Genomic DNA, 18,162 nt, shown 5'->3' on the forward strand with positions numbered 1-18,162 from the left:
CTTTAAAGTGTTTTATGCACCGTCTGTACTTAGCCACTATTTAGCTTTCAAATAGACCGACTACGAATAACCCACGTTTAGCCCAGAAATAACCATTAATTTAATTACATGTGGTTTTTGCCAAAATAACTTGTGAGATGTTTGGTATTTCATTGTGTAAGCAAAGTTAACAGCGATTGCAAGGTTTGTTTAATTTTTTAAAGTGTTTTATGCACCGTCGTACATAGCCACTATTTAGCTTATAAATAGACCGGCTACGAACAAATCATGTTTAGCCCAGAATAACCTTGAATTTAATAAAATTTTGTTTTTGCCAACATAACTTGCAAGATGTATGATATTTCATCAGGCATGCAAAGACACCAGTGAATTCAAGATGTTTGGTTTTATTTATCTTATCTGAATATCTGCTGTCACGCATAACATTCATTATTTGACCGTATTTCAATAATAAACAAAATCCAGTTACAACTCCGAACCGCTAGAGGGCAGCTGCAGTACACAAACACGAGGCCAAATCTCGCGAGAAAGACTTCCGCTGTTTGAAAATCAACAACACCAGCGAGAAGCCAGAAAGCAATCTTCCACACTCGTTTGGTCTTGTAAGTGTTTTTATTTTACATTTGTTTAAAATGTATTTACTTTATTTGTTGTAGGAATCGTGACATTCGTGTGGGTAACTTAACAGTATAACGTTAGTGTAAGTAACCCATGTTTTATAAAACCTAAACAGTACAACCTAAACACAATGTAATAAAATAGTGGAGGTAAATGTATTAGTCTATGTAACGTTACACCGAAGATTAACATGAGTATTTTGTATGCTGCTTTTTAGTAACAGCAGTAACTTAGCTAAGTTATCAATGTGTTGCTCACAGTATAATGTAGGCAGTTGTGCTTTACAATTATGCATATAGAGATAGATTGTGGGGGGGGAAAGCATATGGAGTTAACTTACAGGCCTTCAGTCTGTTGGAATAAAGAGTTTTATTGTGTTAGTGAGGGAAAACTTGCAGGTCACTGGGCATTCACCTTTAAAGTTGGTAAACACGTGTACACTAAAGCATATAATACTGTACAATACTATACAAGTACTGACAAAGGCATGTGCTATTCAGGTGTCAAAGCTGTGCGAAATTGGAGGGAGAAACTTGCCTGAAGAATGCTGGACAGGTAAATTCTATAAACATGCAATATTAATCAGACATTGTGGTGTCAACACAGTCTTTCATGTGTTCACAAAAAAATATGTCAGTCTGCAACTGTTAACAACATTGTCTTTTGTATTTTAGAGTTCACTAAAATTCACTAATGTCAAAGTTCAACATGAATGGTGGTGGTCCACTGCAGAAGCAAGCATTTGATAAAACACCAGTTCTCAGTTATTAAAGGTAAGTGTGTTTGTATGTGTTTTTAGGCTGAATGGTGTTTCACAAAATAGATCTTGTTTTTTTTACTGGTTAAATAATTTCTTTTAATATGGCATTATTAGGCTATGTGAGGAGTAATTGACGACAGTCCGGTACTGCCTTAAAGGTGGAGTCCACGATGTTTGAAAGCCAATGTTGATATTTGAAATCACCTAAACAAACACGCCCCTCACCAATAGAATCTGGACCTTCTGTTGATAGACCTGCCCCACACATACGCAACCCAGCAAGGATGTCGGTTAGTAGACACGCTCCTTACTGCTGATTGGCTATAAGTGTGTTTTGGTAGTCGGCCCGTCTCCTTTTCCAAAGCGTTTTTCAAACATCGTGGACTTCGCCTTTAATATCTTCTAATCATTAAAAGCATACCCATACGGTATTGTTTAATTTGTTTTATTTTTAGACATTTGACAGGTTTTTTCCATAAGATTGTATTGTGAATATTTTATGCTTGGCATCTTAAAAGGGCAGGGTATTTGATTTTGAAAAATACTAAGTTTAGCCTACACACACCGACCAGAAGCACACTCCAATCTCATTAACCAGTAAGACTGACAAAGTGAATAACATTACCAAAATAACCAACATAAACAACTGTTTTTAATCCGAATTAAATACAGCACGTTTAGAAATTTGAAAAGATAAATATCATTGCACTAATTTGTAAAGGAACACAAACTACATAAGCAACACGTTTTAATAAAATACAATCTGAATCCATCATAATAGAATCACACTGCATACCTACCTTTCCAAAAGAGACACTGCAACGACCCTTTCAGACCTGTAGCTGTTTCCATTTTGCGGAAAAGCAGTGAAGTTACCAATGTTAATTTGGGTTTTTGCTCTTTGCTCATCCAGATGTTTTTTGTTATTTCAAAATGTCTTTCATTTTGCTGCTCCTGTGCAGGTTGTCAATTCAGCAGGAAAGTTTGTTTGATTCTACCTATGTTTACAGAGCATGAACAGGGTGTGAAGTGGCATGCAAAACATGTTCACAGAAGAGGGGCAAAAATTGTATGCGTCACATTAGGCATGGGCCGGAATGAGATTCTGGCGGTGTGATAACCGTAAGCAAAAATACCACGGTTTTGCGATATTGCCATTGTGACACTAAAATGTGTTATTTTCAAATGTCTGCATATTAAAACATCAACTTTTCAACTGGACACAATACATTTTATTTTTAAGCAACATACAACGTTTATGCCAGATAAAAATAAAGCCTTTAAATGATAATATTCTTTCAATTGTAAATGTAAACATAAATTCAATTACATGATTTAATTCATTTTGTGTAAAAACACAGTTCATACATTGAAACCGGTATCACAGAAAATTGTTGTGGTTTTTAAAACCTTGACTCTGAAAATCTCGGTATACCTTGAAACTGGTAACTGGCCCATGCCCACGTCCAATTATTGCATTCGGTCGGAGTTCAATGATTTTTTTAACGTTTTTTGCTCCTATGCCTTTAACAGATGACACAAATATATAAAAATACACATTTAGACAACTTAACATAGTGATTGCTATCAAGACTTGAGGAGACTTTCAGCCAGCATAACTAAAAATGTTTCTGGATCAAAATCAGATACCCTGCCTTTAAGCCTCTTTTGCTAGTTCCAAAATGTCATTAATCACACAGAGAAACATGCACTTGTGTTTGTAGTAATGAGAACGGTATGATTACTGTTGTTGACCTGTCAATATTTATATTAGACTTCTTCAAAAGAGAATGACGATCACATTTAACATAAAGCAAAAATACTTGTCTAATGCATTCTTTTCATATTTTGCAGATGCTGTGTTGAACAACTTTCCAGCAGCAAGAGAACTGGAAGTGAAGGATGCAATGGGGGCATTTCAAACAGGCACCAGGGAGGACGTGGTGTATAGAAATTAGTACAATTAATAAGTTGAAGTGAACTGAAGAAAGTTTGTTAATGTTTAGATGTTATTTCATTTTTAAAAAGTGTATTTTGTTATTTATTCTTTTATTTTGTTACAGTTTTTATTCTTTTTGTTAAGTAGTTTTTCTTCATTTTGTTTTATCTGAATTTCTATTGTATTAACAATATATATTTTTAATACATTTGCATAATTGCATGTTTATGAGAACCTGTTTTATTGGATTAAAAAGAGTTCTTTAGCCATTCTTTTGTTGTTTATTAGACCCATATGTGTAGTCATTTAATAGCCATCTATTTAACGGCTAGTCTATTCTTGGGCTATGATAGACGTCTACTAGATTTTCACTGACAGCCCAAAATTAGCCTTTTATTAACCTAGACCCACATTCACCGTCTATTAGACGTATATATGTAGACGTTTAATAGCCGTCTATTTGATGACTAGTCTATTCTTGGGCTATGATAGACGTCTACTAGATTTTCACTGACAGCCCAAAATTAGCCTTGTTTTAGCCTAGACGTCAGGGGGGTGTTTAGACGGCTACTAGACGTCTATTAGACGCAAAATTGCTTGCTGGGAAGATATTCAGACATATACATTGTACAATGTTATTATTGTTATTTGGTATTATGATAGGTGCATGTTATACAATGAATCTTATTTGCACGTTGCAATCATTAGTATGTGTGACATATACTAATGATTGCAACGTGCAAATAAGATTCATATAATATCCAGACACGGTCCAGACTTGTTAAGCTGACTTCATGCTGTATTCACGGATTAATATCGCCCTCTTGTGGACATTCAACCATAAGCACCCATGCTTTAGTAATATGTTTCTGTTAAATTTATATTGTGTGTTATTGTTTAATATGGAACATTTGTATATTTATCTCACTAAGTTTATTCTTTAATTCTTTCAGACACACATACAAACACATGTATAACTTAACAGTCTTCAGTAAAGCAAACATCAATCAGACCCATTGAGTGCGACCTGGGCATAGGCGCAGAGTGTGCAATGAGATGATATCATCTCACACTTAATATTTTGCTTCTTGGTCTCCTTTCAAATATATATGACTGTTATTTGTTTGATTGTAGTCCATAAAGCTCTTTATATTAAATAATGTTAAGTAACACATTGGCTGTTTCTCAATATGCGTTCTTTAGCGATCTTGCGTCCTCGTGTCCTCGCTCTACGTCATCATTAACGGTCGAAGTTCATTCCAATTCTCAAGAACGCAAGGACAGAGGACGCATGAAAATACCCGGATGTGTTCTTGATATCGAGGATGCATCGAGTGCAGACTTGCTGAAATCGCTTTACGCCCCAGAAGTCATTGCGGCAAAACTTCCGAGTTCGTTCTTCCAAGGTCGCCTGGCAAGACCGATCTCCACGAGGACGCAAGTCCGTTCTTTGCGTTCTTGGAATTGAGAAACAGCCATCGTCTAAACAATAATTACATAGAACAACACAGAGCATGTACATTTTTTTCATAACTAAACAAAATTAAATAAGATAGCTGTTTACTAATTTACTGTACAAAGAATTGGTGCCCATTAGCACAAACGCAATATCTCAGATTGACATCAGGGTAGTTTTCGATAACATTATCCTATAGATTGAAACAAAACTTTAACATCTACTTGCATGAATTAAATAAATATACTTAGAAGTGGCCTGAACGCGTGCTCCTGTGTATGCCCCTCCGTCAGGTAGGTTTCTGACTCTGAGCGCACGTGTCTAAGTGTGTAAGTGCGCATGCGCGGCTGAGAGTGCACCGTGTCTGCAGCCAGACCCTTCTTGTATGCACTGCTAACCCAACACAGAGATGAAGCTCTATTTCAGGAGGCCACTGGGTGTCGCTACAGAACAGCAATATGAATCACTCAATAAAAAGATTCAGCTGAGCTTCCTGGCATTTATTTTCAATGATTCTTTTAACAGGACTGTACAATTTATACCCAAAGTACATTATACAGCGGTTTAAAAAGAGCAACATCAAAGCAGCGAAAACAAAACAAAAAAACACCAGGAAACCAAATTTACAAGAAAAGAGCAAAAATGTTTAACCTCTGTACAGAATGAATCTGTTGAAAGTTAATTTGAAATTAAGGTCCTGTACAACAAATATACATGAATTCTCCAGAGTGGATACACGAAATGTCTTCCTGCATAGGATTCTGTACATTGCCGTTTGTCTACATTTGGTTATTTTTGTGCATTTAACATTAGTACGCCGACTCCGCTCTGTATTATTCTAGAATTACATTCTCATAGCTAGTTGAACAAAGCAAAGAAAGCTAACACGGTCGTCTGAAACCACATAAGATGACTACAGAGCGAAGAATGAAACCGTTGCCGGTCAGCTACAGTAACTCTGAACGTAGGCTTTTCCAAGAAATCAATTTATTGAGTCTCCACTTTGAACTCGGAGGCAACCGTGTGATAAAACCAAATGACAACAGTCACGTTTCAAGGTACTTAACAGTAGCTGTGCCCTATTAAATCTTCTGAAGGCATTTTCTTCCATGACATTATCGTAACATTCTCTGGGTGTCAAAATGTCCATGCTCCATTTTTTCTTCATCATTATCGTTCCAAACACTTGACTTTGTTTATCTGTGCTGCGAAAAGCACAATGCAGCAAACGTCCTCAATCTGAAATTTCATTGCTAACTGGAAACGGTCCCGTCCCGCTCTAGGGTAGGGTGAGGCGGAGCGCTTTTAGTCGGAGCGCTCAGTGCAGGATGTCAGTATGAGGTGGAGTTTGGTGCCAGCGTTCCCGATGAACTGGCCCGTCTTATGTGGGGTAGCAGGTAAGAGTCGCTACCCAGCTGGTGCACATCAAAACGATCTTCTTTCCTATAGGCTAGACAACGACGGATGAATGCCTTGGAAAACAGTAACATGTAAACATTAAAACACTGCATCACAAATTATACAGCTAAGCTTCATGACAGCTCAGTTTTAACAAGAAAATCTCAATTAAAAAAAGCTTTGATGTGTCAGTGATAGGGGTGTCAACAATAATCGATTCGGCAATGCATCGCAATGCGCACATGCACGATTCAGCATCGATGCAGCAAAGTGCCATAATCGATTATGTCACTGTTTATTTTCTGGCCTCGAGTGGACAATAAAGTTGTGAAGTTTCATTTACTTCCGGAAGCTTAACAACAACAATCAAGATGGCTGAGGCAGAGAGAGATGACAGTGATAGACGGGTAAATAAAAACGCACCCTTTTTCATGGAAAGTGGACATATGGGCACATTTCGGATTCTACGAAGTTAATGGGAAACTAGACAAGACTTACGCTGTGTGTAAAATTCTCATCTCAGGTATATAATTGTCATTGACTTAAAGCTGCTAAGCTTCCGTTTTTTTTTTTTTTTTAGAATAGTTGCACTTGCCTTGTTGTATATAGTAGAATTCTGATGCATCGTAGAATCGAATTGAATCGTTACCTGGTGAATCGTAATGGAGTCGAATTGTGAGGGCAGTGCCAATGCACACCCCTAGACAGTGATTTGTATCACATTTTGTTTAATGTAACCATTCTGTAAATGTGGTTTTAATTCCCATAAAATTGTATAATATATAGTATTTAGTATATAAGGGATGTCCCGATCCGATATGCTGGATCGATATCGGGGTCGATCCGGGCATTTTGGCCGACAACATGACCGATCCAATTCCGATATGTGCGTTAGCGTGGTTACTGACAAGCTATTAAAAGGATAACGGATTATAAAATCACCATAAACACTGCACTATATTTAAAGTCTTTTAACACATTAATAGCTTCATGTGAAGGAACAAATGCACATTTAAAGATATTTAAGAATCACAGAAACACTGTAACTGAGTTAATCCACTGGTGAAGCGGACGGATGAAACGCGTCATTCACACACACACGCAATTCACTTTGTGTTGAGCACACGATGCATCTATTCTCTTTGTGTTTTTAACAGTTATAAACTTTTCATTGCGGTGCAAGGATTCCCATGAGAGGATGATTCATGGGCATCAATTCTGCACCCAGGAAGCCCATAAGCGTGTACATGATGATTAAGGCACATTAATTCTGCACCCGGAATGTGCATAAAACTCGGGTCAAGCGCATAATTCCCAAAATAACCATCTGCACACGAAAGCTTTTTTCTATGACAGTTTTACGCAATTAAGAAAAAAATATTTAGCATACTTAATTGATCAAACGTACCTATTATATGTTTTCCTAAACACTGCCATGATTAATATTTACTTATGTTTCCTGTAACTTGTAAATCATTGTAAATGATTGATTTTAACATTTAAAATGATACTAGATGTAGCTGAAAGCACTATACACATTTAATTACAATAGTATTGGGCAGATATTGGTATCGACTGATATTCGGAATTCATGGTATGGGAATCAGAAATGAAAAAGTGGCATTGGGACATCCCTATAATATATATTTTATAGGACCTGGTAGATCTGTCTCTCTATGTTTTTTTTCCCCAATGACTTTTCCCACAACTCTCTTCTATACGTTACAATATTACTACGCTCGCTACTACGGTTTAATCTTAGCCGCTGTACTTTGCTACTTTTATTGTCCTCTGATTTTTCAGTTTTCTCTTATTTTTATTAATCTAAAGCTGCTCTGGAACAATTAAAGAATTGTGAAAAGCGCTATATAAATAAAATGTAATTGAAATTTAATTGGTTTGTAGTGGTTGAAAAGGCACATGGATTTCTTATTTCATTAAAGATGGTGAGATAAAAAGTGAAGCATGCACAACGATTAAAAAAAAAACACTGACATGTCAACTACCCATATACAGTTTATAAATATTAGACCTTATTAAAGCAAATGTAAAATAACCTTGGCTTCATTGCTGGCAACTGGTTTGGAAGGGAACTGAACCTCTGTGGCTTTTAGGATGGTGTTCTCCTGCAGGATGTCCTGTTGGGACTGATTGTGGCCGAATGGCTGGAAAAACAACACAAATCACACTGTTTAAATCCAATCGAACCATCTTATTGTCACTTTACCATATACAGTGAAATGATGAATGAAAAATCACACTGCAGACTCATACATCATGCACGTAATGAACAGTATGTACACAAATATGCAGCATCTTAAACAGCTTTAAACGAAGTGTCAGTGTAATTGAATGCACCTGTATGAAAGGACTAAACACGTGTGGACAGCAGTATGCACGGGTGTAAAGTGGGTTAAAAAATGTTTTGTGTTAGGATAACTTTAACTAATATTTGTAATGCAAATGCTCCTCTGGCCTTATTTATAAAGCGTGCATAAGCACAGACTTGATGCGTATGCAAAAATCCATGGCGACGTTTATATTTATAAAAATATATGTATTTCTTTGACATGATAACGCATTTTTATTTGTCCAATTGCGGCAGGTTTGGGGAAATAGAAGTAATTTTTGCTGCTCGGAAAAAACTGAAACAATGGCGGGTGCTCTTTTAGTGGTGTTTTCCATCCCAAAAAAGCAAATCTGTTTAAAATAATTCTAATTAGGCGCGTTTTTGTCAAGTTTTTGGAGCAAATGATGGTGGTACTGGTAACCTAGTAACCATCAGTAAATAAAACATGACACACTTAAAAAATAGAGACAGAACTGCATGTTATAATTGGGCAAGTCATTATAAATTTACTAGCAGTGCAGCTTGTAATTTCCAAACTAAATGCTGCACACAGAAGAAGAAATGCAGATGTTTTGATGCAGGCACTAGCAGCAAAGGCATTGTGACAAAGTCGAGCCCCTGATACAGCTAGATGATCAGTCACGTGGGTTTAATGTTGGCTATGTCAGAATTTATTCAGCAAATGCGTTTCCATCTCCCATTATTCTCATTTACTCTTTTTTTGCACAGTCAAAATCACCTCAAGCGAGCGTAAAAACTTTTTCATTAAAAATGTGGCATTTAGTTCATTAGTTTCTTATGAGATACTTTAAAATGCGTATAAAATCGGGGCAATGGAAACCCAGTGAATGACATTAATCAGTGGTGGCTTGTGACGTCTTTTCCGAGGAGGCATGAATGTGAGAACATTGTCATGTGTCTGGCTTGTCATGTCAAAATATGTGTTCTGTGCGTCATGTGAACTTATGTGCATTGCGCGTCATGTCAAACACGTGCCTGCTACAGATGCTTTGTAAGGGTTTATGATGAAAGAGATGCTCACATGTGCTTGATAATGGCTTAATCTTGTGTAATCAGAGTTTAGTGTTAAGTGAGTGTCCTGCGAGACCCGAGCATTACTTTGTTATGAACTCTTTCGACACATATGCAGCATACACGAATTTTGACATGACAAGCCAGAAGAAGAAATGCATTGCGCGTCATGTCAAAACACATTCCTGCTACAGATAGACAAGGTCAGTCCCATGGATTTAATGTTCACTCCTTCAGAATTTATTCAGCAATGCGTTTCCACCTCCCATTATTCGCATTTACTCTTAGTCAGAAACCACCTCAAGCAAACATACAAACTTTTTGCAAATTAAAGAGATTTTTTTTCTCAAATTTGGCATTTCCATCACTTGTTTCTTATGCAATACTTCAAAATGAGCATAAAATTGAAGTGATTGAAACCCAGCAAATGACATTAATCAGGCATCATTTAAAGGTGAAGATCTGAAACTGCTCAGCTGCACACAATTTTAAGCTCATTTGCGATTTATAGATTTCACATCTGAAAGTGAGGCGTACACATATTTTCTGTGTATATTTTATAGTTGCACATAAAACAACAATCCAATAATAATACTAATACTACTAATAATAATAATCAAAAATATGCAGAAGACGTCATGGAAACGTAAAATACATCCACAATTGACCTCTCAAACTAACTTCATTCAAGTAAATTATGCATGTAAAGAAACTGAAATTTAAAGGGACAGTTCACCCAAAAATTACAATTACTTTGATAAATGATGGTAGGCACACAGTTGACGGTACCCATAGATTTCCAAAGTATTTGTTTATTCTACTATGGAAGTCAATGGGTACTTTCAACTGTGTGCTTACCATCATTTATCACAATATATTCTTTTGTGTTTATCAGAATAAAGAAACTCATACAGGTTTACAACAAAATGATTACAGAATTTTCATTTTTGAGTGAACTTTCCCTTTAAGCCAATAAAAGCCATAGAAAAATGTAGAAACATGGCCTTGATTACAAATCATCCCATTGTATCTTCTCACCTTTCTTCCATAGAGGCACTGGAAAAATATGACCCCAACAGACCACACATCCACCTTATTAGAGATCTTTGGAGGTTCTTTACCCACCACAAAACACTCAGGGGGCAAGTACCTGACAGCAACAAGAAGACACAATTAATATACATATGCAAAAAAATTCACTTGACCAAGTGTGTGTGTACGTGCTATTGTATTACCAGTAAGTGCCCGCCCCCTGTGATGTCAGATCCATTCCATCTACTCCATAGTTATCATCATCCATGATTTTAGACAATCCAAAATCTGTGATCTTTATCTCTCCACAAGCCGTCCCATCTACCAGTAAAATATTACCTGCACAAAATCACAGACAGAGACATCAAGACACAAACGCATAACATGCCAACTATTCTTACAATGAATCCTAGAAAATAAGGTCACCTTTTTAAATAGGGTTTCATCGGACGCACACGTGTTGTCACGGTTATGCGCCTGGCCTGAAGTGAACTACTGGTCTATGTTTGTTTATGGGTCTGGCTAGTGGCTAAACCGACCTCTAGAACAAATACCAGTAGAAAATAAAAATGTGATGACGGGAGACGATGAGCATGGATCACCACTGTGTGCTGAAAAATTTCACCCGCATTATTGGTTTTCATGCCAAAAGAAAAAATGGAAGAAAATAAATGGAGCTTCCTCTCTTCCATCAAAGTGCGATTGTGACAGCTGTGTGCAAAATGACACAAGCTCTGTGCGATGTGACACGGCGTGAGATTGTGCTTTAATTTGTGTCTAGTGTTAGATATCACACACATTGACTCATCAAATGCAACAAGCTATTAACTATATCAAGTATAAAGTGCACAGAGTAACTCATGCTGGACTGACAGTGACATCACTGAAGCTAATTTACATAAGCAGAACATCTGTGTTATACCTATTGGTTTTATTAAAATTATTGTAAATCATAACAAAAATGTAGTATTAACAACAAGGCTGCCGAGTTGCTGCATTTATTTACTACTGTTTTGTATATAATAGCTTTCCAGAACGTTACATTATTTAGTGCACAGACCTAACTGAAGAATATGTGTGACTCTAGCCCACAAAATTAGTCTTAAGTCGCACAGTTATTTTTGTAGCAATAGCCAACAATACTCTGTAGGGGTCAATATTATCAATTTGTTCTTTTATGCCACAAATCATTAGGATATCAAGTAAAAATCATGTTTCATTAACTATATACTGTACATTTCCAACCATAAATATATCAAAAATGTATTTTTGTGAGGGTGTGCCATGCTAAGGACTTCATTTGAACAACTTTAAAAGGCGATTTTCTCAATATTTAAATTTTTCTGCAAATATGGTCCTATCCTAACAAACCATACATCAATGGAAAGCTAATTTATTTAATGTTCAGATGATGTAAAATTAAAAAAAAAAAACTTTTTTTTTTAAAGTTTTGTGGTCTTTGGTCACATTTTGTATTGTTTTATTTATTTGTCCAATTTATAAATGAAAAAGTCTAATATTAATATATTATATGATTTTTTTTTTAATAATTTTCTTAAGGGGGATTTTTGGTCAAGTGCATCCAGAATGTTTGGTTTCAGTTTTGGAGCATAACATTATATTTCATTTCAGTGAATCGCTTGTCATATTAAAGAAAAACCTAATTCAGTTCAGTATTAATTTGTTTTTGTGAGCACTTACAGGTTCTTATGTGTTTCATGGGGAACAATTTAAAGTTCAGCATCAAATAACTACCACATTATCTCTCTATCAGCAGCCCTTTATGATTCATTGCTTATTTTACCAGAATCTTATGCCGAATTTCCTTTAACTTTGCTTTAAAATACCCCTATATATATCTACATTTGGTATTGGTTAATGGTTTACTGTGAAGAGGAAGAAAATATGAACGAGTAAAATATGGCAATATATATGATGTGCTGAACAAAAATGCACCACAATATTGTTGCATTGCCACCGTAAGCACTGATATCTAGATATAATTTTACCGGATACCACCTGACGCCAGCTTTTCCCTGAGCGTGAGCTATAAACAGAGTAAAAGCGTGCCAGCTTCTAAGGCTAAATAAGAACTAAGGCAAGAATAAATCTAATTAAATTAAGTAAGATTAGAAAAGATGTTTAAAATTAATTTCCTCTAAAAATCTTATGTTTGGATTAAAAGCGTGTGTTTACCAGGTTTGAGGTCATAGTGTATTATAGGCGGCTTGATCTCGTTCAGGTATCGTAATGCATTAACAATCTGCATAACAATAGAGCGAGCTTCTTTCTCAGACATCAGCTTGTGTTGTTTCAAGTAGAAATCCAAATCGTTTCCTTCACAGTATTCCAAAACTGTACAAAACCTGCAAAAAACATTGTGTCAGTTTTACTGTTCTCACTGTAACATCTTAATGTTTTGTAGGTAAAATTAAAAGAGCTGGAACTCACGTGTCCGTGTCCAGTGAAAAGTAATCATAGAGTTTAACTATTCTGGGATGATCCAACTGTTTATGTATTCGGTATTCCCGACAGGCGTGTCTGTGGAGAAGAGAGGCAGAGGTTACCATGGGCAACAGAGGTGAGACCCCAGCAGCCAGCCTCATGAGAGACAGATGGACTAGATTTCCAGACATTTCTACTTCTGTGCAGAATACCAAGTGACATGAAAAAACACCATCACATCAGAATATCCCTAACAATATATCAGCCTACAAACCTGACACATTCACAAATCAACACATGGAAATGACTCTAAAAAAGTGCAATCGATTACTTTTTGCTAACACAGTACAGACTAAATAAGATGTCCACATAGTCAAGGGTTAAATTGGGATTTGTTACGTGTGGGTGGGGGGGAGGGGTTTAACATGTTTAATACTGATGACAGCGAAGCCACTGGTGTGTTTCAATGACATGCTGGACCTCAGACAGAATTTCATAAGTTTCAGCTTTGAAGCTGTGCCAGAGGTTGCAGATGAGGCGCACATGAGGCGTTTGGCGTGGCAGGAAGAGCGATTTCGCCTTATTCGCGCATCTAGTTCGCGCGAATTGAGCGCCTGGCATGGTACGCGCGAATGGTGCTTTTTGAGCATTTCGCGTTTGACGCGATTTGCCGGCTGACACACGAGTTGAAAATTTTTAACTTTGGCATAATTTCTCGCCGTGTTAACCGATCAGGAGCCTGCTTGCTGCTTTGGCAGCAGCCCTGCCCGGGTCACTCATTCAACCCGAAGGAACGCTTGATATTGTCCATAAGCAGTCACCCGGAGCTATACGACACAAGTTCTTATTTCTATAGAGACAGGAATAAAAAGGACTTTGCTTGGAAGAGTGTCAGTGAGGACATTGGGCAACCTGGTAAGTTGTAATACAAATTTCACTTTAAAGTCACATGACGTTTATCGACCCACACCGTTTATTTTCCCCCATAGTAAGGTTAACCGGTAACTCTCTCCATAAATGCACAATCAACATCAGTCATCTTGCAAACAGACAACCCCATAGCACTTGCCCCTCCCACAAGAAGCGGATTTTGCCTCTGACGCGCGTCTACTTCGCTCTAGACACGCAATTGCATTTAAACTGTTTAAGCGGCAAACTAGGCGTGTAGACGCGATTTTGACGCCTGAAACGAGGTTGGTGTAAACGCAGCATGACACTTTATATGCATGTGTTGCACATGCCATCATGCACAATTAAAAAACTTTCAGGAAAAAAGTTATAAGAATCTTACACCTCCTTTATAGGCATAAGATACACCAAAAGACTGCAAGAAAAGGTGCAATATATCAGCAACATGCCATATAAATTAGCCAGAGAGATTCCCTATGCTGATTTTAGGTCAGCAGCAAATAGAATCACTATAGTTACTGTAGGTTGAAATTGATTTGTTGCTGGTAACATTATTTTATTTAACTATAACTGTATATACAATAAGTGAAATCCAGTGTTAGCATAATGTAATGATATGATTGACATGGCTACTAGGGATGCCACAATTCTCAATACATTATTGAACCGTTCGGTTCAACCCCCACGGTGCAATACGCGCATGTGAATTGTGGTTTTTCGGTTTATCCATCCAAATCTATCAGTTTTATATTCCCTGCACTTTTGTTAATGTACGCGTCCGCATGATCTGCACGCTTATAAACGCCACAGCGAGTTGATATCCAGTCACTGTGCGCTTGCTGCTTTAACTCTGCTTGCAATGCTGGTGTCAGATTTCATTTGCGCGCGCACACACCCAACAGAAATACGACAACAAAAAGCATCAGAACGACTGTCTTTTAAATCTGAGGTGTGGATTAATTACTTGCGCGTGTAGATTACATACAACATCAATGTAAAGATGCTAATTCGCGTGGGGCAATGCGAATGACGCAAATTGGGCTTGTCATTGATGCAAACGCGCGTTATTTGCCTCAAACAGGTCTTCCGCGCAAGTTGAAAAAGTTCAACTTAAGAAGAGAATGCGCATGATGCTAAGATAAATCCCACCAATAATCTTGATTGAGAAACGCATTTTGGTTTCTACACAGCACAGAATGATGTTGGATTTAACAGTAGTGCAGTAAGGTATAGCCTTCATTTACAATGTAAAGTTTAATTTACTATGTAAATGTGTAAGATGATTTTGCATTTAAAGTAAGTTCTTAAGAAAAAACTTAAGAAGAATTACAATTCTCGAAAAACAAACTGTCTTAAATTACATCTTAAAGTTAGGACAACCTTACAGTAGTCTTAAATCTAAAATGTAAGATGTTTTATAAGTTAATGTGATTGTTTTAAATGTGACATGTTGTATTTTGTAGTCTGAAATGGCAATTTAATCAGTTTACTTCACATATTAGTTTAAAGAGGAATTCCACACTCATATAATGAAGTTTAATGGCTTACTCAGTAATATGTCATGAAACACAAATAAGTATTAGTGATAATATTAGCAAACATTTAACTTCCTCCGTAATAGCCTACATTCATTGTGAAATTACTTAACAGCTAAAAGTCGCTCTAAGCGGGAGGCGAAGCGGTAATCGCTCCTTCATGTGAGTTGAGGGCTCAGAAACCGCAGGCACGCTTCACCCTCCGCGTCTGTCTCTTGACGCGTGAGATGAAGCTGTGGGCACGGAGAGTGAAGCACGCACACCCAGAGCGCTCGACACGCATTACGGACCGATTGGGACATTGTGGAATTATATTTACACATAGCACCGCCTTAATACTAGCTGGCCTTTGTTATAACAGCGAATAACATCCTGTAGTACGTAGTCTTAATGCATCACTCGTTTGTATCGCGTTAATGATCGCAAGGTAGTCAAAAGATTAATAGATAAGTGTATTGTTACCTCATTAGCAGGGTATCTTTATTTATTTAAAAGCTTGTCATTTTATTCTTAAGACACAAATTTAAGATATTCTTAAGAAAAAAATCGAGAACTTCTTAAGGCTGCAGTCACACCAAAAGCGTTTATGGCAGTTGCAGGCGCCTTTTTTGAATGATATTATATGGGCAGGGCGCGGACGAGCGCCTTGCGGTTTTTTGCCGCCTGCCGCGCACGCGTTTTTGAAGGAGCGCTGAGAGCGGAGAAGCGCCTGACGTCATTCGCATCTCCCATTGTCCAATCGAATGAGGGGAGAGGCGGGCCTTACGTTGTGGTGAGGGAAGTTTACAGTTGCTTTGAAGAACCGGACTCCACTCACTCACTCTCTCCTTCGTGTTTGTGCACCTCTCATCCTCAAACAAGGTCAGAGCAAGCGTTTCTTTTTAAAGTTTCTGCTAATATGACAGTTAACAGCAAAAGAGCGTTCACGCTTCAATATTTGATTGACAAGACAGCTGACTCGGTGGTTGCTTAGCAATATGAAAAGCCGCGTTGCACTGCTCTTTTTTAAAAAAGGCAGTGCGTCGCGTCTTGCGTTTGCAAGCGTTTAAAGCGCTTTTGGTGTGACTGGGCCCTAAGAAATGTTTGAGAATTGCACTTAGGAACATTCTTACGCACTTATAATTTATCTTAAGAACTTTCTTATTTTTTGCCTTAAGAATGTTTTCATGAATCTGGCCCCTGATGTCTAAAGCCTTATTTTTATCTCTCTCTATCTCTCATCTCTACAATGTCTAATGATGTGTTCGATTTCAAGTGAGTCTGCATAGACGTCGATTAATTAACTAAGTGCATGGTGACAAAAACGATTGACGCGTCGTGCATATGAGCAGTAAAATCCCGTTTCTGCACTCCCGTTTAGTTAAGGGCGCTCCACACTTATGAGCGTGATGTAGGAATGAATAAAAAGATCTTATTCACTTCGCATCAGTGCACATGCAACAGCATCAGCGGGCACAAGACCTTCAGCATATGTGTCAGGGCTCAACCCGAGCCCAATTCAAACCCTGAACATACTGCAGTGATTCAAGAAATGACACATGACCTGCAGCTCTTACATCACCGAACAACATGAGAAACAGATCATAAATACAAAAGGTTCACATGAGGTGTGCTGTTGTTTATGTCTGTCTTCCACTGTTACTGTCAGCACAGTAACTGCTGAAGAATGATGCTCATTTATTTCCTGACAGCATGTCACAGATTTCATTTCATTTAACAATATTACATACTTGTGATAATTCTCTTTTTTCTCCTCTCTCCAGTTTTTGTTAAGCTGATGAATTTTCACAGCAGCGTACCGTTGCTCGATTAAATCAAATGCCTGAAATAAGAGCAGAATGGTGAAACGAGTCAAGCACTTCTCAAAGGTCCGCATTCATTCTTCTCTGTTATAAATGTGAGTAATTTAAGATACCTTGTACACTTCGCTGAAACCTCCTCTGCCCAAAAGATGTAACAGCAGATAGCGTTCATTTAGAGTGGGGTGGTCCTTAAACCTAAGAAATGATACAAAATTAACACCAAAAACATTTACTGAAACTAAACCACTAAAGTGGCTTGTTAATAGTTATGACATCACAACAAACAACCACCTACATTAATATATCAGCACAATATTAATATATCCAGGACCCAGTTTTCAGATATTTGACCCATCCTGTATCCGTATATCTGTATATCGGTACAGATAATTGAACCAACTTGTAACAGGTTATTTACATGTACATGTTTATAAGGTACAGTAGCAAAACCAGCCTGTTAAAAGGATCAACGAGATCAACAAAAACATCTTAAATGTGTTTGTGGACCTTGATAAAAGTAAAATTCTGAAAATTTTATGAACCTTATTAAACAGCCGTTAACTAAATGAGGACTTAATGTAAAGTATAAATAAAAAAGGGATTTAAGCAAATTAAAAAAAAAATCACAATCAAATGCGATGTCATCATAGTGTCTGTACATACTGTGAACTGTCTTCATTGTTTATTCTCTTCAGCTCTCGAATGTGAAGGTTTCGAACCCTCTCCAACCTCTCCAGCTCAGCCTGAATCTCTGCCTCTTCCTACAAAATAAAGAAATAAAACTTATTTCATTAAAACCCTCTGCAGCTGTTACTAACATGAGAGGGCAGGACATGGTGGGACGAAAAGAGCCTGCAGACAACAATGTCAAAAGATTATAATAATA

At 37.3% G+C, this 18,162-nt stretch overlaps 1 protein-coding gene and 1 long non-coding RNA gene across 3 annotated transcripts in view; one reads left to right on the top strand and one right to left on the bottom strand.

Moving 5' to 3' along the window:
• Positions 1-442: 442 nt before the first annotated feature.
• Positions 443-3,664, top strand: LOC129437182 (uncharacterized). Its single transcript, XR_012358160.1, has 4 exons — positions 443-602; positions 1,119-1,173; positions 1,293-1,391; positions 3,233-3,664. It is a non-coding gene; the product is annotated as an uncharacterized lncRNA (long non-coding RNA).
• Positions 3,665-5,252: 1,588 nt separating this feature from the next.
• tlk1a (tousled-like kinase 1a) overlaps positions 5,253-18,162 on the bottom strand; it is a 64,165-nt gene continuing 51,255 nt past the window's right edge. For both annotated transcript variants that reach the window (XM_055215971.2, XM_055215972.2), the window contains 9 exons: positions 17,940-18,037; positions 17,390-17,471; positions 17,205-17,296; positions 13,037-13,126; positions 12,782-12,951; positions 10,789-10,924; positions 10,592-10,703; positions 8,229-8,336; positions 5,253-6,245 (listed from right to left, as the gene is read on the bottom strand). In XM_055215971.2, the coding sequence (XP_055071946.1) occupies positions 6,105-6,245; positions 8,229-8,336; positions 10,592-10,703; positions 10,789-10,924; positions 12,782-12,951; positions 13,037-13,126; positions 17,205-17,296; positions 17,390-17,471; positions 17,940-18,037 (1,029 nt within the window). In that variant the 3' untranslated portion in view covers positions 5,253-6,104. The remainder of the gene's footprint in view (positions 6,246-8,228; positions 8,337-10,591; positions 10,704-10,788; positions 10,925-12,781; positions 12,952-13,036; positions 13,127-17,204; positions 17,297-17,389; positions 17,472-17,939; positions 18,038-18,162) is intronic.

The sequence above is a fragment of the Misgurnus anguillicaudatus genome, chromosome 17 (assembly GCF_027580225.2).
Source record: "Misgurnus anguillicaudatus chromosome 17, ASM2758022v2, whole genome shotgun sequence".
Lineage (NCBI taxonomy): Eukaryota > Metazoa > Chordata > Actinopteri > Cypriniformes > Cobitidae > Misgurnus > Misgurnus anguillicaudatus.